Genomic DNA, 27,935 nt, shown 5'->3' on the forward strand with positions numbered 1-27,935 from the left:
TGCATTGTGAAGGGTTTGGCTTGCTTCTGTTCTCACTGGTGTTTCAGAAAGAACGATCTCAAGGTAAATGAAGATAAATAGAATCAGTAATATAATAAACCAGACAATGACAAAGAAGCGTTGAGCAACAATCAAAAGTCTATGCAGGGACCAAAAGTTTGCTGTCATGGATACATGCCCATTTCTGGGTTATTTTATTTGTGCAGATAACTTTATAATACAGAAAAAGACAAAGTGCTGTTTTAGTGAAAAAACCCCTCTCTATCATACCTATCATTTTACCTAAAAATAAATGTGTGTGTTATAGAATTTTTTCTCCAATTGTGAAAATTCCTTTGGTTTATGAAAAATACTTAGATTATCTGTTCTGGTGATAAAATAATATTCTAGTCACTTTTGAGAGAAATCAGCTGAAGTAGTATTTCCTTATCTACACCCCTTTCTGTAGAAGCTGCCATTCTTACCTTCTTTCATTCAGTTACCAACTCAACTAATCCAAGTGGCCTTTCTTTGGTCATGCCTATAATTCCTTTTCTTCTTCATCCTGGGAAGGACCAAGACATAGGCACAACCTGCCTACGTGAGGAAGCTGCATGGTCCGGTGATATGAGAGAGTGCAGTGTGTAATCGCCGTTAATGGGGAGGCCAGATTCCCTAGCTCCTTCCCTGGCAAATCTGTTCTGGAAAATGGGTGCTTAAAATAACTCAGACCAGCATCTTTGGTGCAAAGAATTTATTTTTTTCACTTCACAGGTATAGACTGCATGGTGAAAACAGCCTATAAAGACATGTTTTGCACTGTTGTCCTTTACAACCTGTGATAATTTTTTCCCTGTCATTCCGTCTTTCGTTGAGTAGGACAAGACTACATGTTACAATTTTTTTTTTTTTTAATATCTGTCAGTGTGATGACCCTCCCTCCTCCTGGCAGCCACTGACAGCTGACTCATGCTTCTCTCCTAGAGAATGACAGCCTCAAGGTTTCAGTTCCTGTCTTGATTCTGGCTCAAGTTTAGAAAAATATAATTTAAACTATACAGAAGAATTTTCTAGTGAATAGCTTAACCTTTCTTCCTCTACCGTCTTCCAGATTCAGTCTTACCTTTGACATTGCTTTATTTCTTATTTTTCCCCTTAAATCAAGGGAGGATGCAAATTTTGTGCAGACAAGGTGATAATGACCAGCAGAATTGAGATGCATGTGCTCTTTTTTAAAACAAATTAACAAATACATCACACTCATGTTCCTTAGTATCCAATGTTTTGCAGTAAATTAACTAATAGTTTAGTAGCATGGGTTACTAAATTATCATGCCCACCTGTAGTCCCTCTTGCTATCTTACCCAAAGAATGAATTGAAATATAAAGATGAATTGTAATTGTAGGTCCATGTGGTATATGTAGTTTTGTCAAAATGGAAAAGAAAAAAACCAGCTGTAGAAAGAGAATACATTTTTCAAGCTTAATTAATGTGTAGTGTGGCTACACTTATGTAAGTTACTGATATAAGTTACACTTATATATTACAGTCCTAGCAAGCTCAGCAACTGCCCACAGACCTGTAATTCCTCCTGTTTATTCCCCATGCCGTGTGTATCAGTGGACAGGCACTTCAGAGGGGCACCCAGTTGTGCTGGTTACCCACAAAAGGCACAGGACCCATAATGGTGCCACCCATAATACCCCGCCCCCATATCAGTATGCAAAGCAATCTACACTTCTATAAATGAAATACCCTTAGAAATATATCTTTTATTCCAGATTTCATAAGTGAGTTTTGCCAATACATTCAGGATTTATGCATACAAATACATAAGTTTTTTATTTTTCCCCGCACTGTTTTAAATTATTATAATTATTTTTATGGAAGATTTTACTTGTTTTTCAACTTTGCTGTTTCAAAATGTGGTTATTAGCCTGACGTCTTTTTGGCAACTTGCCCCTATAGTCACTATGTAGTTTGAACATTTCTGTGATTTATCAGCATACCGCCAGAAAAGTATTGAGTCTACATGACTGAAATATACACGTCGAGTAATGCCAAAGTATTTACTGGCACTGACAATACTTGCTATTGTTGGACTTGGAACCACAGTTTCTTCTTTAAATTAATTTTAACTTTACCTGGAGACATGGTAGCTACGATAAGACCTCTGCCACTGGAGCTAAGGCTGTGGAATTATCTCTTTACCACAAATATTTCTGGAATTTACTCTTTCTCAAAGATGTTGTTATTTCTGGGTTTGTTTATGGCTCAGAGCATGTTATAAAACTACATAGCACAGGAAGAATTTTCTTTAGCTTTCTTGGTGAGTCATCCCTTCTCTAGAAGGACACGTATCCTTTGATTTGTTTCAGTGCAGGAAGGAAAGGCTTCATGCTTTAAGGTTTATGCATTGGTTACAAAATTGCGGACGCTTTCTTTCATTTATCTTAGCACAATGCCTTTTTCCCCTTAATTTCAAGAATTCAGGTGACTGATAGAACACATTTCACAGTCAGAAAGAGGCAGCACTAATTAGTTTGTGCTTACTTTCATTCGTATCAGCTGGATAAATGCACCTTCAATTCCTTGTCCTGCCACATGCCTTTTGTGTGATCTTAACCTGCCTATGTTTTAGTTCCTTCTGCATAAAAATATGGAAAGCTAAACCACCTTAGCTCCTGCGAGACTCTTCAGGGTAAAGAACCAAAGGATCTGTCAGTCTCTTTAATGCTACTCCCATACCACAGGCACCCTTCAGGCAGCATACCTGCCTGTGGAAACAGCCTTGCCTAACGCTCAAGCTGTCTGGTCCTTTGTGCTCCAGAGATGCCCTATAGCTGTACCTGGGGCTGTACAAGTTCAGCTCACCATCTGTGCAGGCAACACATTTGGTCAGGAAAGGCAGCCTCGAGGTATCTCCAGTAGTCATACTCCATGGTGTTACTACAGTGGAAGCCACATAGACACTTAAGATAGGGTCACATTTGCCCTGTTGCCTTCTAGAAAGATCATATGAAAGAATACTTATTCATTTAAAAATCTCTGCGAGACATCAACAAAGTTGTTTCTTGGCTTTTATAAACAACAAACAAACAAACCCCAAAGCTTTCTTTCTCTTTAAAGGAGTTGTTCCACATCCCATATTGTTAGTCCGAGAATGCAGAACGTTTTCATAGTACGTTTTCACTGGAGTGTGGCTCCCTGAGTATTAATTTGTTTGGTTAGTAAATAGGAAAGGGCTTTTTTCCAAGGAAGGAAAGATTGAGTTTCCAGGCCCAAAGTAACTTCTCCTCTGAATCTTTACATTCCCTTTTTGGGAACTCGCTATGGGATTTAGGAATTTTTGTCTTTTTTTGTCAAAGTCGAGAGTATATGAATTAATGAGAACTAAAGCCACTGAGGGCACGAGGGAATATTTCTTTCAGTTAAGGTGAGAGTGCTCCTCAGTGAGCACGTATATGTGAAAATATTTGATAACAGTAACATGTATTGAATGTGGAGTTGTCGTCCAAGCGAAGCAGTGCAGGTGTGGGAGATGCGGGCTCTTGTTCCGCTCTTACGGTGCTCCGATACAAATGCTCAAGAGCTGTGTAAAATCACAGCCCCACCTCCTTGTAGGCTTGAAGCAAAAAATACCTTAGCAGATCAAGGCTCCTTTTCTTCCCGTCCTGTACAGTTCACCTCACCTTAGGGTGTAGCTTCTTCCCCAGGCAGCCACTGTCCTCTTCCCTCTATGTGAACTTAAGCAATGAAGCCAGCGGTTTGTATATCTCCGTGCATTCGGCTCTCCGCAGCTGGCTGACTGCTTAATAGCAGGGTGGGTTCATGTGTGCCAACCTTTTACAAACAATCACTTGGGGACGTGCAGCCAGGGTGTGCAAAGCAGTAACGAGTGATCCTCAGCGTGCACAGAAAAGTAACAGAAAACACAGTAGATCTTTCTGAATTATTTTTAGGCTCTTTCCTGAAGCAACAACCAAGTCGAAGCACCAAAAAAACCCCACCCAAACCCTGAGGAGTGTTGTGTCAAGAGTGTTATAACCTTGAAAAATGATTGCATATGGTATCTTTTCTCTTTCTCACAGGTCACACTTAGGGATGTACAAAGGGTGACTTGATGAATATCTACTTAAGAACAGTTGAAGTTGGAATTTTAGGGAAATTTTGAGATGCAGTGCTTGATACGGCACTGTGAGCTAAAGGATCACTCCGCTGTACTTGGGTTCTTTCTTATTATGCAAAGATAGGCGAAGCTGCTGGTTTTATGTGTCTTCTCTTATTCTAAAGGGATCAGCAAATATCTGATACCTCTTAAAAGAAAACGGTCTGCTGAAATAGATCCACTTTTAGTGACTAGTGGGTCAGTTACTTTACAATACACAGTAGCAACCCAAGATGGTAAGTGATGAATAGCATTAGCACCTTGAACAGCAAGGAAAAGGTATGTATATATAGATTGCAAATTCTGGAGGTTTTCTGGTGGAGGAATAAATATTCCTCCCCTCCTGAGTGGTGTTTTTGGGCTTTTTAATTGCCGTGGAGACTTTTGGTTTCCACCTGACTCACTCATACTGTGGATCTGTGCATCCGTTTGAACAAAGGAAGAAACAAAAGGAAGCAGACCAGTGACTTGGCCGATCCTGTGGAGGACACCTCAGCATCTGGAAATTTCTCCGTGTCAGCCTTTGGCAAGAACACGTGTAGCACATGGAGCAATCCAAAGTATATCAGCCTTATTCTGCAAGATCAAGTTACTTTTGCATTTTAAGTGCTGAGGTGTCCCACAGTCTCTCACCTCCACGGTACACAAAGGTATGGTGGCTTTTCTTTTGTTCTGGTCAAGCACAAATATTTGCACACAGGAAAATGCTTTAGCTCTGCAGACCAATACATCAGCCATCTGCCTAGAAAAGCCAACGCCTTTCTGCATTGAGACGGATACATAGGGGAGGATCCTGTTCTGTCAGTTCTCAGATTCCTGTGCCTCACCTCACTGACGTTAAGTCCACGTTTGTTTGACTACCCTTGGTCTGATTACAACAGGTAAGTCCAGATAGTAAAGCATGCATGGATATGTGAACAAGTGGTAATAAAGTTTGCTTCCCGGAATGTGTCGTGTTCGTAGCAAAGGCAGAACTCAGAGAAGTCTTTTATACAAAACATGGGCTTCCACAGGCGATGCTATCTTATGCTCATGTTAATATTAGCATCCTTACATGTAGTATACACGTTATGAATTCTGTAAAAGCACACGGTCTACACAGGTAGGTTTTCTCAGCTATTGGCCCTTATATTGTGACTGAATTTATTCTGTGTAAAACAAATGCTGCTCTTGCATTCACATTTTCAATTTTTTATTCTCTTCCTTCAGCTCTAACCCAAACAGCGGAGGTCAAATAAACCTGGTTCGTTTAGTTCAAGTTAAGCAAGGAACAAAAGGAACAGTTTCCCACTCTTCCCACTCTTAAGAGAGGGAAGTAAGAGTGTGAATAAAAATCTGCCCACTAATATTATGAATAAAGCTGTGTGGCACACAAGCAGACAAGAAGGGAAGAAAAGAGGGAGTAGTGTCTCATGCCATTCTTTTCAGAAGAAAAAAGGGGGAAGAATAATGTTTTGTCTGCCATTGCACAGATTACAGACACATTATCTTATCCTGAGCAATGAGACTTTAATCTGAGATTTAATCTGAGTTTCTGTTCCATCAGGAGAGATATTACCTGGCAAAATAATCTTTGAAGAGGAGAAGGCAGAAAGATAGTAGCAGCTGTAAAATTAAGGATGAATGTTGAACTAAGCTGTGAATGGAAAATACGTGTGCAACATACAGGGTGGTTTTTACCCGAATATCTAGCTCCACCAAAAGGACTGGATCTGAATCTTTAAAAATCACAAAGATTTAGTCCCATTTCTCTAGGATATGGCTGAGAACAGATTTCAGCCTTGTACCTATGGGGACTCGAGAAGGGAAAGAAGGTGGTGAAATCCCCTTTAGTCACTTTGCAAAGCACATCTCCTCAGACACAGAGGAATTCGTGGGCCTGTGACATTTCTGGAAAGTGGCTGCTGTCTACTTGGATGAGTGGTTTGTCGAAGCTGTCAAAAACTTCTGCAGTGGAAAATACTGTTCTAGATTACAGATGCAACCAGTATCGATAATACCTTTGGAAATTAATACAGATTTTCTTCAAATGTTAAAATAACATGCATTGCAGTGTAGATATAAAGGCTAACTTTTGTTCGAGAATGAAAGTCAGTGATCATTGTATTGTTCTGAAAATTTTGTTACTTTTAATATAGTATTTTATTTAATTCACATAGTTTATTTCCTGTCTGCTGGCTCAATATCAAATGCCCAAAATAAGGCGAACAACAGTAGGCCCGGGGCTTGCATTGCTTATTTCTTCCACAATCACAGTAAGTGATAATTCTACCATTTATTTTCTGTTACAGCACTGAGGTCAGTCCGACTATGGAGTTTAGCATTCCTGAGCCCAGGCAAGTTCTGGACTGTGGTCCTGAATCACAAACCTATTGGGATTCCAGCGCTGTGGATTCTTGACAGCCATCTCTTTGCATGTGAATGGATCCACTAAAAGAAGTGACCCAAATGTAATCCCTAAGCATGCAAATGTTTGTGTGAAATAATAGTCAACGTACCACTTTCAGATCGAGCAAGTTGACATTCATCTGCTCATAGCTGAGCAGAGCATAGGATATACACAGGAGTTCAGTGTTTCTATGAGGACTAAGATGTGTTTGATTTGAGTATCTAGTCTTTTAACTTGATACCCTACCTGCTGCATCATAGGTGCTAAGAGGGAAGCATGACAATACTATCCATTTTAATATAAACCTGCAACAGCCAAAGTAAATATATACAAGTGTGTGTGTTATTAGCAATTGTCATCAGCAGTGAAGAATGAATAAACTTGATTTTGACGGAGTGGGGGTAGCCAATAAGCGCCATCTCCAGAGAAAGCAGAGCAAAGGCTACACATCAGGATTTCTCAGCACAGTAAATTCACTGAGGGCAACCACAGGCATGAGATGTGGGTCGAGTTTGGTAACCTTATCTCAGAGCAAGTACAGTGTGTCCTTATATCTAGGAGTAGCTCTTGCACTTGCAGTGAGGGCCACCCCTCATCTCTATAACCCTGACAGTTTAAATTGTAAAAGTAACGTAAGATCCTGTTGCTGTGAATTATGTTGCTTTTGCAATTTCGCTCCAGTCAGTTAAACAAGCAGGTCTTGTTTTCTATTCACTGAAAGTAGTGACTTACATTTTTAGCTGCTAATTCTCTAAAAGCAGTTAATTTATAAATCCAGCTAAATAAGCCCACTGAGTTGGGATGGCTGACTTCACAGAATGGTTGAGGATGGAAGGGACCTCAGGAGGTCACCTGGTCCAACCCTCTGCTCAAGCAGGGCCACCTAGAGCCAGTTCCCCAGGACTGTGTCCAGATGGCTTTTGAATATCTCCAAGGATGGAGACTCCATCACCTCCCTGCGCAACCTGTGCCAGTGCTTGGTCACCCTCACAGTAAAAAAGTGTTTCCTGATGTTCAGACAGAACCTCCCGTGTTTCAATTTGTGCCCATTGCCTCTGGTCCCATCACTGGGCACCACTGAAAAGAGCCTGGCTCCATCCTCTGTTCACTCTCCCTTCAGGTATTTATATACATTAATAAGATCCCCTCTGAGCATTCTCTTACAGAGTTACATTGATGTGACATCAGACTGTGTTTGTGACTTCCCACTCTTTAGTATAGAAACGTATTAACATTTCAGTGTGAAGTGACAGCCATCAGCACAAAAAGGACATCATCCCTGGGTTTGGGCTGTATATATGTGTATGTATCTACTTAACAGGAAAGAAGCATTAAAGTGATCATCCACTGTATAATCCCAGAGGAGCCCTCAGCATATTTATGCTCTTCAGCATTTGTATGTGTGAGGATACCCTTCTTTTACTGAAAGGCTGATATCTGGACTGACTAGGGTAATCCATGGAAGTAGTCTTTTATGGCAGACACTCTCATCTTTGCAATTAATGTAATAGTAGTAGTAATAGACAAGGAAACAAGAATACCATGGACAAAGATGTCACTACTAGAGTTAAAGGGAGGACAACAGGTTTGTTTTGCAGCTGCTTTCCAGACCTGAAACAAAGTTTTTGCTTCACACTGGAATGAAAACATAGCCATGCAAATACTTCCACAAGTGCAGCCTTCCCTCCAATATCCCTCCAGAGCCTGAAACCTTAGTCTTCTGAATCTTAAGTAGGTGAAGCAGGGTTTGGCTAATGGTGTAACCATCCCACATTTGATTTCCTGCCTGAGTTAGAGCGGAGGTTGTTTCAAGCCAATGTCTCCCATGATCTTGGCTGATGTTGAAAGTGAATTGGGGGGCGGGGGGGGGGAATTTCCCTGCAATATGACAGCAAAGACCCACCACTTTCCACCTAATCTTTTGGTAATATTTTGAATCTACTATACTTAAGCATTTCCTATTTTGTGCTGTGCTTCTCCCCAAAATAAATCTTCTCTCAACCCTACTTTAAAAGTGCTGCCATGGCTATCCTGTGTCATCTCTGGCAGCTAGCTCACGTCCTTTGCTCCTGAACACCACTGGCATGCTCGAAAGAGGGTGTGCCCACAGACTGGGAAATGTTGCCAAATCTGGGCAACAGATACGGGCATAAATGAACAGAGCTAAACACAACTTAAAGGAATGTGATTACCAGTTTAATTTTGTTTCTAGCATTTTCCCATAGGTTAAAAAATCATTTAACTGATTATGAAGACAATATACTGTTAATGACTAATACAAGATTTTTTTTTCTCTTAGTCTACAGGTCATTTATCACCTATCTGTTGAAATATACTCTTATATCAAAATTTTACATAGTTATGAAGACATAGATAGGCACAATATAACTCGTTCATGACAAATTTAATACTAGGTATTGTAAATTAGCAAAGCTGTCCTGCAAAGATCCTTCCTTTATCTTTTATATGTGTATATAGGCAGCTTCATAGGAAATGGCAGGTAGCACAAACAAGTGACACTGGTGCTTTGCACATAACATAACATATGTGCTTTTATTGCAGATGTCTCACTCACTGTCTTGCTCGAATGAAAAAGCACATTGCTGGGATAACAAACTATTTCAACTGACTTCAGCTTTTTACTCATACAGGCATCTGCCTTTGCATACAGTGATCCTGGGGAAATTTTGTGAAGACTTTGTATGTACAGATCCCCTCACTAAGCTGCCACCACGATGTCTGGGTTGGGATGCTACAGAAAAAGCGGGAATGACCTTGGATGAGCTTCACATGACTCATTTGACTCATCATGACAAGGGCCATCATGATGGCCCGTCATGACTCATCATGACAAGGGCCATTTAAATGAAAAGAGCTAGGACAAGCCTGCTCATTTTTCCCATACCACACTTTACAAGCATCACTTAGCCTCAGGTGTGGAGTTCTGGGACTATCTCCTTCCATCTCTCTTGCTTCATTGTATCTTTATCATAGCAAAACCTGTAGTTGCTGTTTGATGATTATCACCTCACTGAGACCACATGCTCAGTGTGAAATGTCGGTTCGGTTTTCAGCTATCAGAATGATAGTTAAAGAATTAGACAGAAGAAAACTAAGCCCAGATCACTGATTTTTTTCTACATAAGCTATTCCAAAATCTATAGGAACAGCCTTCCTGTCTGATTTGCCAGCAAAACTTCTTTTCCTTTAATGAGAAATAAGTGCATAAAGCAGAGTGACTTACAAGCTTCTTGCAATAAAAATAAAAATTAGGAGCTGAGATGCAGCTATTAAATTATATAACAAATTGCAAATAGACATCAAAAAGATTGGTTATAACTCTTGGTCAGAAGTCATAGCTGACTTAACAAAGTCACAGCTGGACTGATAAAATACAGCTCCAAGTTGCTGCACCTTAAACCATCACTTTCAGTTATTCAGATAACTAATTTAAAAGTGTTTATTAGATTTCTCCTCTTATTTTCCAAATAGACACAATAGTCTTTCTATGTTTGTTCTTCAAATTGTACATATAAGTTTCTTATGAAATCTGATATACCAAAGCTGCTTGGTAAGAGTTCAAAATGATAGTAGAGACAGAGAGGTTAACTAAAATGTTTTAAAATGTTAGGTTTCCTAGTGCAGCTTCACCTCGTAGAGGCTATGGTCATTCCATTGTTGCTGGTTACAGTTCTGTCTGAATGAGGCGTAGTGCTTTCTTCATGTTCTCTATTACTGAAAGAAAAATAAATAAGAACTGTAAAAAAATACTTAAAGTGCATTTGTACAATTAAAAAGCCCACCTAGTTTGATTAGTAAATTGTTCACATTGAAATTATTTTATGGTTACACCTTATATTTTAGAGCTTTCTGTTGTGAAAATTCTCACATTGATACTAAAGCAGAAGGTAAAAAGTTGCGTGAATCAAAATGTTTAACTTAAAGGGATTTGACAAGGCTGCTTTCAACTCCCTCACTTCTCAACAGCAAGCCTGGTAATCAGATGTGAAGTGCATATTTGTGGTGAGATACTGCATTGGTATCAGATAGATGGTATAGAGAAAGGACTAGCTCAACCTGAAAAATCACATTCTTTTCTGAAATATGGGTGTTAGGTGGTACCCAGGTAACCACCAACATTTATTTTCTGATTCCCGCCCACCACTGGCTCTTTACATTGCACAGTTGGATACCTTTGAGCATAGTGACTTTCACCATTCTCCAACAAACTGCTCAGATCTTGATCCTGAAAGTTCTCGCCCACGATCTTTCAACTTGTCTTACCTGAGTAGTCCCAATAAATTCAATGGGACAATAGGTGTGCTTAAGTGTTTTGCTAGAACAGGTTAGACTGTTATAATTTACTGCAAATGCTCACACGCAGTCCTTATTCATTACTTTGAGATCTTAATGGGTTCTCAAGCACAAATGATTGGGATGGGATGCATCTGGCTGCTTACAAGGTGAAATGCAAAGTAACACAATGAAGGGGGCACTTACGGAATGGTACGTCTTGTGGTTCGTAAGTGTAAAGCCGGTTGGAGTATCTTCCTGTGATATCAGCTCTTACTGTGAGAGATGGGTCTGAAAAAGTAATCGTATTAAACAGTGCTTTCCATTCCCGCAACAGCTGAGGGCGATGTGGGTGGCACTACTTTGACAGCCCTGTTTCTGAGCTGTTCCGATTTCATCAATGAGGCAATTAAGAGGCTGTTACGCTCTGTTCCAACCAACTGCTCTTGGAGAAATCCTGAACAAAAGCTAATGCTCATTTTTATATTATGCAGCTCATTTTAAGTGATAGATTATACATGCATTTCATTCATATTTAAAGAAAAATATCCTGTTTTACAAGTTCTGGGGTTACATCAGGGGAGGCCAGTTTGACTGGATGCACACATAGTGAGGGTCATGTGTACATAATGCAGTATTAGCATGACCTACTGTGCTGGTTTTGGCTGGGATAGAGTTAATTTTCTTTATAGTAGCTAGCATGGGGCTATGTTTTGGATTTGTGCTGAAAACAGTGTTAATACAGAGATGTTTTTGTTGCTAAGTAGTGCTTATACTAAATCAAGGACTTTTCAGTTTCCCATGTTCTGCCAGGTGCACAAGAAATTGGGAGGGGACACGGCTGGGACAGCTGACCCCAGCTGACCAAAGGGCTATTCCATACCATATGGCATCATGCTCAGTATATAAAGCTGGGGAAGAAGGAAGGGGGGGACATTTGGAGATGGCGTTTTTCTTCCTAAGTAACTGTTATGTGTGATGGAGCCCTGCTTTCCTGGAGATGGCTGAACACCTGCCTGCCCATGGGAAGGAGTGAATGAATTCCTTGTTTTGCTTTGCTTGTGTGCGCAGCTTTTGCTTCACCTATTAAACTGTCTTTATCTCAGCCCACAAGTTTTCTCACTTTTATTCTTCCGATTCTCTTCCCCATCCCACTGCAGGGGAGTGAGCGAGCGGCTGCGTGGGGCTTAGTTGCTGGCTGGGGTTAAACCACAACACCTACCTAGAGCCTTCAGAATGAAAATCTTGTGATTCTTAATGTTTCCATCACAGGAGCAAGTTGTTGTGGACATCTCTTCTCCCAGTTCCCCTTCAAAGCTTTTTGTTAACTAACTCCTGTTACTACATTACGCTCCGAGTGTGGGCTTCATCTCACCTAACTTTGGATGCCACCACAGCACTAGTGACTCTAGGCTCCCTGTACAGTCAGTGGAAAGCAACAGGCACTCTGGGGAATGATTCATTCAACCTATTCCAGAAGTAAGCTTTATGATGGGATAAATAATTTCCTTAGATGCCACTGACTATTGACTTGCTCTGTGGTAATGTCCACGCTGTAGACATCTACATTCAGTCAGATATTTGACTGTTTTCACTAAACTTTGTCTTATAATAGCACTAGGAAGAAGCACAGAGAGCAAAAGCCGAGATGCTAATGGACATTTAAGCGTCTTGCTCCCAAACACAAATTAGGTACCCTTCAGAACGTATCTGTACCCGGAGGAAGTTTACGAGGGTCAAAGCCTGCGATAGAGGGGGAACTGAACTCAGATCTGCCAAGTTCCAAACTAATGCCGTGGTAATGATAAATTTTGAGCTATTTTATTCTTGTAAAATGAATAATTTTGATGTCCCCAAAGGCATAGATTCAGATATCACATCTTTGAAGATACGTAAATATTATACATACCTACAAACATGATTCGAGGCACGTATTGTCCATCAGGTGACAGATTTTTATCTGTGGTTTCATGCTGGCAGAGAAATTAAAGCTAATTATTAAAATTTTTCTGTAAATTTTGGTGTAGTACCACCTGTGAATAGTCTTGTACCAGAGGACAAAACCAAAAAAGGTACTACTTGTGTGTGTATACACATGCACAAATGCCTGTACTTACATGTTACTGAAATGCCAGAGATATTTAGCTAAAATGACATGAAAAAGCAAGACAAAGAAAGAGAAAGCACAAGCCAAGAAAATATACAAGCCAAACCTTCCCAAACCCTTCATACCATGAGATTCAGCATAACGAAGTTATTTTGGGCCATTTCCTGTATCTCTTCATTTTCTGCAAAAGCTTTCTTCAGTGCTGGAAGAAACACGATCATTTTGAAGTCCATCTCAAATACTGCCTTTCCTTCTGCATTTAGGCACCATATTGGCTGGAGACTGGCCACATTGTTCCTGTCTCTGCTGATTCACATTCCTGAGAGGCACTCAAGGGCTCTATCACTGCTTTTTGTTTTTTTGACCCATGTCAGTACAACCTCCCGGCTATGAAAATGGAAGCTCTCTTCTGTTATTTATGAAGCCTGTCTCAATGGATACCATGTCTCAGCTTGACAAAAGTGCATTATTCTCAGAAAATTCTATTAGATCAATTTCAGCAGCCCTGTCCTTGTCTCCTTCTCTAGTTACCAGTTCAGGAGAGCTAAACAATATTAAATCTGTTCAATGAGTCAGTAGCAAATCTGTGTCTTTTAATTTAAACTGATGAGTGCTGCATTAGAGATAGGAGGAGAGCAGCACTGAGTATTTTTCATGTTCTTTGTTGGGTAGTTTCATAGTGGAGTTTTTGTAAATAACAGTAATAAATTCTTAGCTTTCAAATACATTTTCATTTACCTATTTCTTTAAGTAATTTTCAGTAAGTGCCAGGTATATATCTAGATAGGTGCAGTTTCTTATAAAAATATGGTCAAAAATTTAACACTCAAAGAATCAAAATTACCTTGGCAGTATTGACAGTCTTCCAAATGATGAATTACCATCAGTGGCTTGTTACTTTATTAATAATAATAAAACATGTAGTTAGATCATTTGACAAGTATGCAAATGGGTGATTTTACTAGCAGACTGGAAAAGGCAAATTACATTTCATCTTATGTTAACCCACAGTAAAACCATACAGACATTCCATACAGAATTACAGAAATTTTTGGGCAAGGGAAAAGAACGTAACTCCTTCATAAAAGAACAAAATAGAGAAATAAAGTTTCTATATCTAAATAGGTTTTCTAAAGTAAGAAATTCTAGAAGAAAGAAACAATAGAGCCATCATCATTTCATTCCCAGTTAGTATATAATCAAACTGAAGAGCTATTTAATACTGCTTAGGTGTGATGTTCTCCATGATTAAGAAAGTAAAAATAATCTGTATGAACTGGAATAAAATAATTTTTATAAAATTGGGTTTATCATCAAATCCTTCCCATGAAAAAATTCATGGTTTTAAGCTTTCTTGAACAGATATACAGTAATTTTTTTTTTCTGTAAAGAGTTTAGTAAAGTATCAACATTTTATATTTTTGGAAGTCAAAACATAAAACAATTCTGTGCATTTTCTCCTGTATTTTTTTAAACTACTGTTACTGTTCAGTAAATCAGTTACTAATGGCTGATCTGCTATCACTGTCAAGAGTTGTTCAGTACCTAGCCATTTTCACATAGGGTACATGAAATTAGTTGCCTTTGATTTTAAAAATAATTTGCCTTCGATTTAACCATAGCTTATGCTACACTATTATGATCTAAAATGAACTGTAATAGAGATTTAAATGGGTATAGTTATGAATTCTCAAATATATTTTCAGCTGAATCCCAGAGAAGATTCAGAGTGGAACTTTCTACCAGGATAGTGAGAAACTGTGAGTACATCATGCACATACATCAGCTAATAAAGTGTTGGAGGAAACATCAGAGGCAGTAGATCACCATGCAAGAGCAAATGTAACTGATTTCCAGCTGTTGATTAAGGAAGGAATCAGAGGAATAATGAGATATACATATATATATATAAGATGTATTTTTAAAATTATAGTATCTATTTATCTTTGCTTATTCAAATGACAACACTGCTGTAGTGACAAAGAAACAGCAGTGTTAAACACAGAGTTTCCTATTGGCCCATGATGTTGCTTCAGAGTCATAAGACCCCTGCAACAACTTTTATTTATAGGCACTAAATCTGTTTTATTTAACTGCGTGGTCTGCAGATCAGCTGTCATGGTGTTTCTTTGTTCTGTTTCATTATAGTATTTTCAGGCATGACTATCTGATTAACAACTTTGTCTTTTAATCTCTTACCTTTTTTTTGCTTGATAAAGGCCTTCTTCATAAGTTTGTACCCAGGTTATTTCATCTCCCCACCCTAGAAATATAACACAAGGATTAACTGGTGGCCAGGTAAGTAACTCATAACAAATTACATTTTTTATATTTATCAACAGTTGTCCACAAATAGGATTTGGTTTTTTTCAGGCAAAGTTTCTTAAACGTTGTGGCTATACTAATTCTACATCTCCTTATAGGTGCCTTGGAAGATTAAAAAAACCCAAAAACAAACCCCTCAAAGCCAAAAAAACAAAGCCAAAACCCTCGGCTGGTTGAGTATCCAGTTCAAGTCCTCTGGCAAACCTATTAGATCTCTTTCTGAAAACTCAGAGGTCCCTAAATCAGCACCCAAATCCTTTATATCTTTATATTGTCTGCTCCATATTTCATGTAGACCCTGGGGCTTAAAGAGAAAGTTGGCTTATAAAGTTAGAGAAAAAAATAAAATATGACAGCTCAAATAAGATAGACTTTAATATGAACATTGTTAGAGTAGTCTTGGGTTTTAAGCTTAACTCTTGAGCCATGAATTTCAATCCCTGGCATTGCAAGTACTTATAATTTAGTAAAAGAATGGCTGTTAAACAAAAATCTCCACCTAAACAAAATCCTAATTAATCATCAGCTTCATAGCTCATCCATAGCTGGTGATCCACTGATCTCAAAAAGCAAATAATCCAGTTGCTTTCATGCCTTCAGATCCCAAAGATGCCAGCCCCTGTGTAGTAGATCCCTGCCTCCCAGGCAGTGTTGCTCCATTCATGACGGCCCTCATGGGAACTGTAGAACAGCTTCTGGATCTGGACCAGGTTAAGGCTCTGTTTCTTCTATGCTGTCTAGACAGCGCTTGGACCAGACCTGGTTATGCAGTGATTTGCTGTTAGCTTTCTCATGGGACAATTGCTTGTGATGCTCTTAGGTCATCTCTTCTTTCAGGAGAGTGATTTCAGTTACAGATCTGTCTGGTTGATGGTGGGATTCTGGCACGTTGACTAGTGTGTTCCCAGCCCTGGCTGAAGTCAACTGCTAACGTAGGTAACTGCACAGAGGAGCCAGCTAGGGTCATTTTGCAGCAGGTTTAAGTGTTCCCCTTTGATCTGTGAAAATTACAGGTGAAGTGCTCAAGGCATCCCAAAAGGCTTTAAATCAGAATTAGAAAACGGATTGTTTCTGTGACTGGTTTTTGTTGTTTTTTTTTTTTTTCAAAATTGCCAGAATTGAAGGGATTTTGTTATCTTTTTATGCATTTAGGCTTAGTGGGAAAAATAAATAATGATCTAGGCAAGATAGCCAATAGATACCAGGTTGATTATAACCTTTCTCCGGGGATACCACTTAGGAGAAGTGATTTGCAATTTCTCTTTGGTTAGTCGAGGTGTTGCATGATTTTGTCAAGTGCTCCCTGAGCAATTAGGCTCAGATGGGACCTCTGTGACAGGTGGGACTTTGCCAGTGTTTTGTATGGGAAGACCTCAGAGGTGAGCAGTGGGGTCTGAAGGCTTTGCACAGCTTGAGGAAGAGGTCAGGGAGGGAGCTGGAGATGTTTTGGGGTGAATAGGCCTGAAAGGAGAGGGAAGATGGAGAAGAGGAAAAGACTTCACTCAGCTATTTCTCTGCTTGTATTTCTAGGGATTGATCAGGCATAAATAACTTAAAGTAGGGTCTTTAGTTAACCTCCAGGTTGAAAATGATGCACCACAACAAGTGAATTATTCACTGCAAAGCATGAATGTGACTATATGATGAAAAGCAAAAGCAAAAAAAAAGTCACGCAGAAAAACCCACCAGTAGCTCAAACTGTTGTTCTGTGTATAAAAATGGGTCTGTAGAAACATTGTTCCATAGCAACTGAAGTTATGAAACTGTGTTTCAGTAGATAATAAGTTACCATAACATAGTATCTTTTAACTGATATACGAAAGAATATTTTTTCACTGATAGTCCTACAAGTGCATCCTGATTTGAGAGACTCAGTTTATTGGCTAGGTTATTGGCTTCTACTAGGTCACTGTGAATTATATAAATTATGCAGGTTACATGAGGCCCTCAGCCATATCCTTAAGAACAAACTGATGGAGTGAAATGACATGGAATAAGAAGATGCACTACTTAGGGTGTCACTTAACACTAGAGAAACACACCTCAGTAACGCTTTCAGGTATATTCTAAATAAAAACATTTGTTGACCTATATGGGAAGATGAGGAGGTAACTACATAAAGTAAATATACAGTACCTCTTGACAGCGTCTGAGGTGCTCTTTTTTCCTTTTTGATTGCCATTGCGAGGTTGGAAGAGACTGCAATTAGCAGGAAGGACAAGGCCAATGTTGAATGGAGCATTATTTCTTTGAGAAGATCCCTTTCAACGCAGCAAGGAAACTGGAAAACAAAGCAACGGCTTTAGTCACGTGGATTTGTTACCTGGTACAGCGTAAATCAATGTGTGTCTTAGTGGTATTCTAACAATCTAGACTACAGAAGTAGTTTTGGTTATTTCTATAAATGCCTTTGTGAGAAAAGTGCAAAATGGAGGTGCTTAATTTTATCATGCAGCATTGCTTTCAGCTGTCAAAATGAGGCTGCAGGGGACAGTTCTCACGACAGTGCGATCAGGGCAACAAAGTTCATTTCTGGTCACCCAGCATTTGTTTCTTATGAACTAGGACAACATTGTAATACTGGATCATGAAAATTTCAGGACAGTGCTACTAGTTGTTCGGTCTGTTAGTTTTTTAATTTCACTGAAGTGTAACAGCATGGGATCTTTTTCATGGATAGTAGGTTTTTTGATCAAAACATGTCTCATGATATCCTCCTTAATAAAATAGAAAAATTGACAAGTATTTGCCTCCAGGTATAATACATTTTAAATTGGAAAATCCCTTCAGAATGTTGAAATTACCATCATTTTTTTAGCCTGCACTCAGTGAACCAGGATGTTAAAGATTGTGAGATAAATGTCAAAGAAATTTCCAGCTGTTTCTCACAATGAAAACAAAAAATTTCCCCATACTTCAAGGCATTTTTAAACTGATTTTCAGCTCAAGTCCTGCTTAATAAGACAATCCATCTGTGCTCCTGGCTATTTCAGTATTTTGAAGGTGTTTGCTTCTCTTCGTGACAAAGGTCATTATAAGAAATTCAGTAACTTCTGGTCTTGATGAAAGTCAGAGAAAAAAAGCAACAGTTGAGGAAAGGAAAGCGACATTGCAAAGCCAAATTTTTTTAATTGATAAGTCTTCTTTCTGCCCACTACAATCATCTTTAGGCATTAAAGCTCAGATATTCAGGTGGATACCTGGTGATTTGAACTTAGTTAAAAACTATAATGCATGTAGCCCAGGATACCACCCAGTCCGCTTATCAGTTCTCGCTGGAGATTCCACTTTTCAGAGGCTGAGCTTTAGGAGTTACCAGGATGACCTGTTGAGAAAGTGCTTTGACTTAAATACAAAAAAAACCCAATCCCCCAAAGCACTTGTGCCTGTATTGATACAGAAAATTTCAAACTTGAATTTAAAAGGGATATCCAATATGGAATTACAGCCCTGAGCACTGGCAAAAGAAGATGCTTCATGCTTCTTAGGACAGAGAGGCATGAAAAGTGCAGCAGCTTTTATCCTTACTTTAATGAATTCCTCAACATTACTAACATTACTGTTAACAGTTCAATTTCTGGTGAACAAATGCAAACCCACTTCCAGTAGCTGGCGATCTCAATGCAAGAAAACTATTCTATTCAAGTGACTAGAGAAAAATTTGTCCATTAAAATGTGCAAAATTTTAGGAAAAATGAAGTGTCATCTTACAGTAGGAATTCTGTATTTCTGAAGGTTGCTAAATAACTAATACATCCATTATAATATAGTTCTCCTCAGTCTTGTCCACAACAGTTCCCTTTCCCCCCATATGGCATCACAACTCTGGAGTTGTTCTTTGTTTCACATACTTCCCTCCTTAGGCTTGTTCATGTTAGCTATTGTTGACTGAGTTTTAGAAGGGAGTGTCCTTTGGAGCTTATTAATTATGCACATTAATTTGATGATTGGAGATTATGGATGTTTAATAAGAAAATGTGAAGTTTCCCAGTGCTTCCTAAGGAGAGACTTAACTTTTAGTTAAGTCTGGGGGATGAGGACTTTTTGGTAATAAAAATTCCATGCAAAGTGTCCCCATGTTTGTGCAGACCACTAACTTCAGTCAGCAAAAGCAGATCACTACACCCTAGTACTAGACTCTTGACAAATGAGTATTTGTAGCAACTCTTTGTGGAAGTTAATAACTATCTTTAGTATCAGTTTACCTATTAGATGTTAACAATAAAACCTAGCATTTATATTAACATGTTAAAATGCTATTTAAACATAATAGCATAGTCATGGCTTTGAAATCACTCCAGATGATAACTTCTCTATGAAGCAGATATGGAATGTGAGAATCAGTTCTTTCTTTCATGATGTATTCATGAAAAAATCAAAGTGTAAATCTCTTCAAGTCAGAGCATTAATTATCTGAAGCTTAAATAATTGATTATCAGCCTATTGAAAGCCAGTAGGGGTTTCGAAGGATAATTGATAGCGCTGTAGCTGGAGGCAGTTTAAATTCAATATTCTGAATTTTTGATGTTACATGATCCAATGTTAGTTAATTGATTAAGAGAAAAAATGACAGCCAACACCATATAAATTGCCTTCATCTCTCTATCAGAACAAATGTTTTGCTAGCTAATCTCTAAGCAACTATCATTTGTCTTTTTTATATAACCAGGCTTGTAATGCATTTGTCAACCAAACCTCATTGCTGTATTAAAGGAAAGTTAAGAATGAGAAATTTGCTCACCAGCAGCAATCAGTTCTCCTGATGGAAGGTCCTTTTTCCTGGAACTGGTTACTTAAAAATCAGTGTGGTTTAAGCGTAGAACACCTGAGCTGCCCGGGTCTCTGTGTAACAACAACAGCACATTCACCTGGGAAAAAATGAGAGGAACCTTTTAGCTGAAAACCAAATTCACGTGTTTCCACCCTCCCCCTTCCTTTTGTGCCATCCCTCCAACTTTTGCTCTTGTGAGTTCCCATGCTTATGCACTGAATCCTTGGATTTCTCTTCATCTTGGCTTGTATCAGGTGTCTTGTGTGAGGATTGGAAATAAATAGTGGCTTATGTGTGCCTGCTACTTCCCCCCTCAAACAGTTTGGGTCTGGCTTATGTCCAGTGAAAAAAGAAACCACCAATGAAAGCTGGAACTGTAGGTGCTTTTGTTCCCAGTGAATGGCTGGGTTCACTGGTGCTTGAAGATAGGTATGAACCTAATAGGAAGACATAAGAGTTACTTTGTGTAGAGGAATGTAATTAACAAATAAAAGGAACTTTTTTTTTTGAGGAGGAAATAAAATTCTTTATTTAAAGAACATGGTTTAAAGTATCTGATTATTGCTTCTCTAAGTTGTAGTTTAAAAATGGTCTGACTCTTTGGACATGATGCTTGATATAATTTTGACCTAAGTTGACTAATACAGGAAGAGTCCTTTATTCATCATCTTTTGCACAAAGAAGGAATTAGCTGCACCACCTTTTCGCTCCTTCTTGGATAGCTTTTGCAAGGGAATCAGAAGCAATCCTCTTTTGGTTCCTCCTCTCCCATGTATTTGTTTATATAGACTGTATGGTTATGCTTTTTCCTCCTCCTTTTCATGTACAGTCTGAATTCTTATTTGTCTTTGATGCTTTGATCTACTGATGTTTGTTGTCACTGACGTGTATGTGATTAATGACGTACAGTTCTTGTATTATGTAGTATCAACTATTTTTGTACCAAAAAGTGTAAAATGTGACTTTTGTATTTTTAGTGCTGACTTATCTTTAACACTTGTAATGGAGAATTCAAACTTACATTTCCAGTTAAAAAAGTATAGTAAATGTATTTAAATCCATAATACGCTTAGCTTCTGGAATAGCTGAAAAAGCAAGGGATGTAGTTTGGTTACAAAAGAAATGTAGGCAGATATTTAAATTAAAGTGTTCCATTGCATTTCTTCATTTAAATTTTAAGCAAATAAAGAAGGCTATCTGAAGTCAAACCAAGGATGATTTAAAGAACCTCCCTTCATCCAAGCTTCGGGTTTTCACATAGAAATTCCAGGCACTGAAGCTTCCATTCTACTTAATCTTCAACTAATTACAGATCATTAAGTAATTAGAAATATAGAAATTTTCCAAGTGTAGTGAAGTGGATTGCTGCTGAACCCTGAGATGTAATGTTCTTCAACCCTGAGATACTGTGTTCTTCACCACACAGGTTTCTTATTGTAAGAAGTGAAGGGGTAGACATTCAATCAACTAGATTAAAATTAGTGCTGAGCTACCTGTGAATGCCCTGATTCGACAGGACAATGTTCAGCAATTTGTCTTCTGTGCTGTATATTTGAAGAATTTCAGAATTTCAGCCTTTGTCAACCTTGCCATGGAGAGGTTGGCAGTCCTGGTCAAACAGACCTTGTCAAGGTTTAATATTGGAAGAAAATGACTGGAATATCTTATAAATCCAAGCTAGATGCCTTCATTATACCTATGCAGTCACTGCTTGTTAGGTGAGACCTTATCAGCTCTCTGTTCCTGCCTTCTTCTGCATGTGTTCAGCATCCACACCTGAACCGAGTGTGAAGCTAGAGCTCACGCTAGCAGAGATGCCTTCCATCCCATCAGCTGCTTCCATCAGCAGCTGCGCTGCCTGATGTTCAAATCACCAACCTGTGCAGCAGCAGTTACCAGCCAAATATTGAATCTCTGCACTGAGAACATGTTTCTGCACTCATTCGTTGAACTAGCGTGCTCTCGTTCATTGAACTCGGCTCACTCAGTCTCCAGGGTAACGTGGGTGGAAGGCGTTTCCATTTTTCTCTTCCATTCTAACAGATTCATTTTGGAGGTGTGAGTAACTATGGGTTAACTGTGTATATACAGTTGTATCCAGGTCAAAATTAGGAAATGTAAGAATTAGCTAAATATAGGGCAGAGCAGGGCAGCAATAAAGCATGTGAAGAGGACAGACTTTTAGAAAGAGAAAGACAATGGAGAATAACTGACGCTTGGAATCGCATGCCGCTGCTTTTGTGTGAGCCATGCAGCAGCAGATTTAGGTACACGTCAGCCTGTTTATGAGATGTGAAACTGACTTTTCAGTTTTGCTTTACATAGTGCTGCACAAATGCTAATTCAGAAAAAAACCCAACCCCGCTGTACAGATCAGTTCCCTGATCTCACCCTTTTTGTGGTCTCATGAGTGTTTGTTCTGGCATGAGGCAGGGGAAACCCTGATGTAAGGAACAACAAGCGGATCAGGGTGTAACAGGACAACCCCATGTGACATTTGCTCTCACTTATGCATAAGTTTAAACTAAAGTGATCATGGACCAACTGCGTAAGAGAAATACAATTTATTCATATAAAACTTTATTGAGTCAAAGCCTAGACAAAATACTTACCTGGGTAAGGTGCACAAAATCATCAGTGCCAAAAGTAATACTGTGGTGATATCTCTGTAGACAGAAAAGTCAGTCTTCAAACTGAAGTAGCTTGCCGCAGTCTGCAGCATGAGTCGGTGACAGGAGATGAGCATCGCTACTGGTCTAAAGTCTTTCCTGTCCCCAGGCTGCAGAGATCCCTAGGGCTAGGTAGTTCAACTTACCACGTCTTTTCCAGTAGTTTTTGCACAGGTATGGCTTGCTTACATGATCCAGTTACAAGGGTGTAATGAGCTATTCTGCGTCCGCTGAGCTGTAAGAACTGTCCGCTCTGGGCCACAAGCGCGAGTGCAGGCAACGCTGGGTTCAGTTAACACGATAACCATATCAGATTTGTTAACCTGTGGGAACTTATTTATCTGAGCCCTTAAGCTGAGTACAAACCTGAATTTGCTGAGTGCACAGTATGAAAGTTCATAGTATGAGAATAGAAGATAAAAGAGAAAAGTCAGCACCTGAGAGAATTTCTAGGGAAAAAGATGACACGTTGTCATCTTGTGACACATCTTTACTCTGTGTGGTTTCCCACGGGTTACGGCTTCTCCTCACACGGGTAAGTGTGAAATCCCCTGAATTACAACAGGCTAGTAGAAGAAACCCCTATTGTAAGTAAAATGAAGTATATTCAATTCAAATGAAAATGAAAAGTTTCGCTTTTGCTTTTGACTATTAAAAACCTCCTCCTTCGGTACTTTCAGAACTGAAACACCCGTGTCTGATATCTCTTCTCTGCTGCTCCTGTCTCTTTGCGTCCCACGTGGACTGGCCTCTTTCTGTGCTCAGGGGAAGATATGAAGAGGATGATGATGTGAAGCACGTCTCCACTACAGTAATAAAAAGGAATATTAAGACCCTTTAAAAAGCTGTTTTCTGTTTTAGCATCTATGATGTAGACACTTTGTTGGGTCTATCAGTCAAACTATCCTAATTTTGTAAGCATTATAGCTTAAGAAGTGGAGCAGGCCTGGCGAAATGTGCTAGAAAGAGCCTACTGGCCACACCGTCCGCGGCTGCAGGCAAGCCGGTCTTGCTGCAGGAAGCCAGGGAAGGTTTCCAGCTCAATCGCGTTAAGCCCTGACTGCATTTCTTCAGCAGATAAAAACAAATGGCTTGACCCTTTGTTTTGTAAGCCTGGCAGTATCAGCTCCCTCCTTTATGACAGCAAGACAAAAGGCTCCGGGTTTAAAAAAAGAAGCAAAAATGCGCTAGCGTCACTGATGGAGGAAAGAAAAGGGAATAAAGGATTCAGATTTTGGTGATGAGTTACTGCTATATAAAAGATTTCCTTCTTTTTCCTTGTGAGTTGTTCCACAAAGGTCCTAGCATCAAGATGGGCGTGAATTTTTGATAGTGCTGTTGCTTGTTTTCCCTTGGACCACACTGTTGGTCCAAGCTGGGAATGAAATGCCTGCCCCGTGGAAGTCAGTTGGCTTTTGCTTGGATGGTGCCAAAATTTTTCCCTGGATTTTTAAAGATTACTACTTGTGCTAGGCATTGACTTTCAGGAGGCGTTTGAGCAACGTGGTCACCGGCTGGTAAACCGAGACACTCAACTCTAACCTTAGTGGGGTTAATCCCATCACTGTGGAAGTCTATACTCAGTGTGTAGTATGTGCCCAGTCACTCTTTGGTTCATTGGTACCCTGGAGTGGTATGGTGGGGCATTGATGTACATTACTCCCTGCTGAAACAGTATGTCCCATGCAAGTCATAAAGCTCCTCAAAGCCTGACCACCCCTCTCGCACCCACCTTTGGGCAGGCAGAAACTGAGGCCCGTTGGCTGAACTTCCCACAGCAGCAGCTCACTCGCCCACGTGGAGCTCAGCTGCGGCCCTGCATGGCGGAGCATATCCGCCTTGGGAAAGTAGCAATTACAAAAGCTGTCCTTGTTCTTCACCCTGCCCAGCGAACCATGCTGTAGGGAACACCTCTCCTGCCTTGGAGAAGCAAGATACCAGCCAAGATCAGGCAAGATATCAGGCAGATAAGATGATTTCTCAAGCTCAACTACTTTTACAAAAAACAAACCAAAAACCACCAGGGCAAAGACTTGCAGAGTATAATACCATTGCTTGTTTCACTGCATCAGTAACTAGGATGGCATGAAAATTAGTTTGTAATATACACCTACTATATTATCCCTAGAATTTCAATTGCCCGGGCATATGTGTAGAAAGACTTATCATGAGTTAAGTGATGATGGACAACATTGCAATATTTGACTCTTTTTTTTTTTTTTTTTTTAACTTTGGAAAGTTGCTATCACAGAGAGCTCCCAGTTCTGCTTTTAAAAACTGTGGTGATGTATTCATAAGGATATTAACTGGGGCACAATGGTAAGTGGATTTTTCTTCTTTGTTTTTGAACCTGCTAAAGATAACTGTCTTAAGAACGTGTGTAACTCAAGTGCATGGTGAAAAAGCAGAGATTGTCAGTAGTGTCATTTTTCAAAGCCTTATGAAAAGAAAATCTTGAAAACACTGGAAGGCCTTTTGTTTGTAAATATTACAAAGGAAAAGTCCCTTAACAGTCAGAATGGATAGTTTTCTCTGGCACAATATAGGTATAAATATAAGTAGTTTTATTTCACCCTGGCATCCTGAAAGCTTTTCTTGCCGTGTTATAATTCTTCTGTTAAAAGTCTAATTTACTTCTGACCCATTATGTCATAACAGTGAGGTGAGCTGTGTTAATTCAGATAAAAGCTAGTGATTACAATGAGTTTTAAAGGCTCTGCCTCACTAGGCTGCTTCAGTACAGGTAGGCACATCAGCAGCCCTTGGTGGCAGGGGAATATGGCTGTGGCCTCCAAAGAGCTGCTGTGGCCTCCAAAGAGCTGCTGTGGCCTCCAAAGAGCTGCTGTGGCATGCAGTGAAGGGGAGCTGGTGGGCTGTGCCAGCGGTGTCTGCTAGTGAGGGTTGGGCTGCTGTTCCTGCTCACTCAGCAGGAGTGCTGCCATGTATTTTAACTGTTGGAATTAAATTAAAATAAGACCAAAAAAAATTTAATAATAATAATAATAAAAAAAATTAAAATAAATAGGAAGGGAAGGAAGAGAGGGGAAAGAGGGAAGAAACTGGTCGTGGATACCAATCCACAGAGCAGCAGACCTGAGGCCAGGGAAACCCAGATTCACAAGAGGATGTAGGCACTGCAGCTAATTGCCTTTGCTTTGGCAGTGAAGCTCCTCAGGCAGCCAAGGCTTTGCCCCCTGCAGTGGTCCTGGCAGGGCTGAGAAGCTTTGTGCTGCTTTCTGGGTGAGCTCAGCCAGGGTCCCGCAGTACGTGTGCCTGTGCCCAGGTCTGGGAAAGGGCTTCATCAAGCAGACGGGCTCTCATAATGGTTGTGCCCCCCAATCTGATCCCCAGGTACGTACGTGCCAGGGTGACACTGGAGGATATACTTTCTGCCTGCGTGTGTGGGTTTCCTTGAGCAGGCAACTTTTAAGTACCAATTCCTTCTATGCATTTAATCCCATGTTACTGATACTATATTTAGGAAACTTTTTGTACCAATACGATCATAAATTAATTCTCAGGTATACAGACGTGTTTTTAAGTTCGGCATGGAAAAATAGGAGGTGGCAGTTATCAGAGTGACATATCTGGCTGCATGAATCCTGGTGCACTTGCTCAATTACTATAATGCCTTTCTAGGATTTGATATTATAATATTTTGCATCCACATGTTTCCTTTCAACCTGCTTGACCCTTTCAAATGGTATACAAGCCTGACCACTGTCTAGCAAATGATGTATAAGGCTTGGTGGTGAAATCCAGCTGTATCTTTAGGACAGAGGACTAAATCCTGAACATCTATAGCAAGGGGAAGCCCTGGAAGCCATCCTGGTGCACCCCAGGGCCCGCACTACCAGCCAGGAAGAGGGGTACAGTGCACTCCCTGCTCCTGGCTGGGCAGATCCCGACTGCTGCGAAGGAGTACGAAGGGTTGCTACCTGCCTTTTTTTATTTTGTCATCTCAGAAGAGTCCCTTGGAAACAGGTTTCCAAAGAGACCTGGTACATGTACAGCTCCCCAGGCTGTTTTCTGTTTGCAGTCCTTAATTAGAAAAGGTGAGAGTTGTATGTCCTGCACCCTGTAAGTCTGGAGCACAGCGGATAAGCTTGGAAGTATGGTGCATCCTCAGGCCTCTTGGTTTTCTCCCTACCAGCAGACCCTGCCTACACACAGGGTTGTGTTTGATTTGGTGAAATGGCAGAAGAGGGACAGGGGGCAGCTGGAATGAGCCTTTTCCCAGGGCTTCATTGGACCTTGGTTGGCACGAGGACCTACAGAAGGTCCCTGTCCTCCTCTGCTCCAGGTCCATCTTGCCAGATACGGGGCAGCTGCACGCTGCTGTGCCCTACCATCATGGGCATGGCAGGGAAGAGGGCAGGGGTGGCAAAGCGGGGCTCAGGCAGCTCTGATCTGAACATCGACATGTGCATGAACATCGACAGCTTTGTGTTGTGTCTTTTCTCATACAGTGATCTAGCAAGCACGTACACGTCAGGGAATCACATGCGACAGGCAGTAACTAAGCCTTTCTGGTCAAGTGCACGTTTTCTATATTTTCCATATTTTCTATTTTTCTATCTTGCTGCTTCAGCTGTGAACAAATACCTTGCTCCTCAAAGTATACACCATCTTACAAAGGAGAAAACTTACAGAAATGGGGTTTTAGCCCACCTGAATAGAGTATGATTTCTTTATTTCAATAGATTATGAAGTGTTATTTAAATTGTGGGTTGAGAAAATGATATCTAGGATTTATTTTGCCTTCAAAGTTATGAATTTTAAAATTTTTTGATACTTGCAATGTTTTGTGCCGGTATTTTTCCAAAAGCTGTTAGAATGGCTCAGTAACTCTTTGAGGAACCTGAAGTAATTTGAGATCTGACTTGATTATACTTGAGTTTCTGGATGATGTGATTTTTAATAGAATAATAACACTTGTGGTATTTGGATTCAATAAATGACTTAGTGAAGCATCAAAATCTAAAGAAAATTAAATGCAAACACCACTGTAGTTGGAGGCTTTGGGTGGGATTTCTGTAGAGCAAATAATACAATCTTTCAGTATTTATAGTTATACAACCCTTTAAGTTTATTGATGTGGTCCATAAGACAAGAATTTGATCATTCCCAATGCCTCTAGTTGGCAGTGTTGCATTACTAATAGCTAAAGGACAAATGTTTTTATTTTAACTTTGCTGGATTCCAGTGATAAGTTCAGAATACAAATAATTCA

General features: G+C 39.8%; 1 protein-coding gene across 1 annotated transcript; it reads right to left on the reverse strand.

The window, feature by feature from the left end:
• Positions 1-10,222: 10,222 nt before the first annotated feature.
• AGR3 (anterior gradient 3, protein disulphide isomerase family member) lies at positions 10,223-17,504 on the reverse strand. Its single transcript, XM_075495552.1, has 7 exons — positions 17,399-17,504; positions 15,137-15,200; positions 13,782-13,834; positions 13,063-13,139; positions 12,740-12,803; positions 11,038-11,121; positions 10,223-10,272 (listed from the first exon to the last, which is right to left on the reverse strand). The coding sequence occupies exons 1-7, from the start codon at positions 17,502-17,504 to the stop codon at positions 10,223-10,225; spliced, it is 498 nt and encodes a 165-aa protein (XP_075351667.1).
• Between the last annotated feature and the right edge of the window lie 10,431 nt (positions 17,505-27,935).

Source organism: Mycteria americana, chromosome 2 (assembly GCF_035582795.1).
Source record: "Mycteria americana isolate JAX WOST 10 ecotype Jacksonville Zoo and Gardens chromosome 2, USCA_MyAme_1.0, whole genome shotgun sequence".
Classification (NCBI taxonomy): domain Eukaryota; kingdom Metazoa; phylum Chordata; class Aves; order Ciconiiformes; family Ciconiidae; genus Mycteria; species Mycteria americana.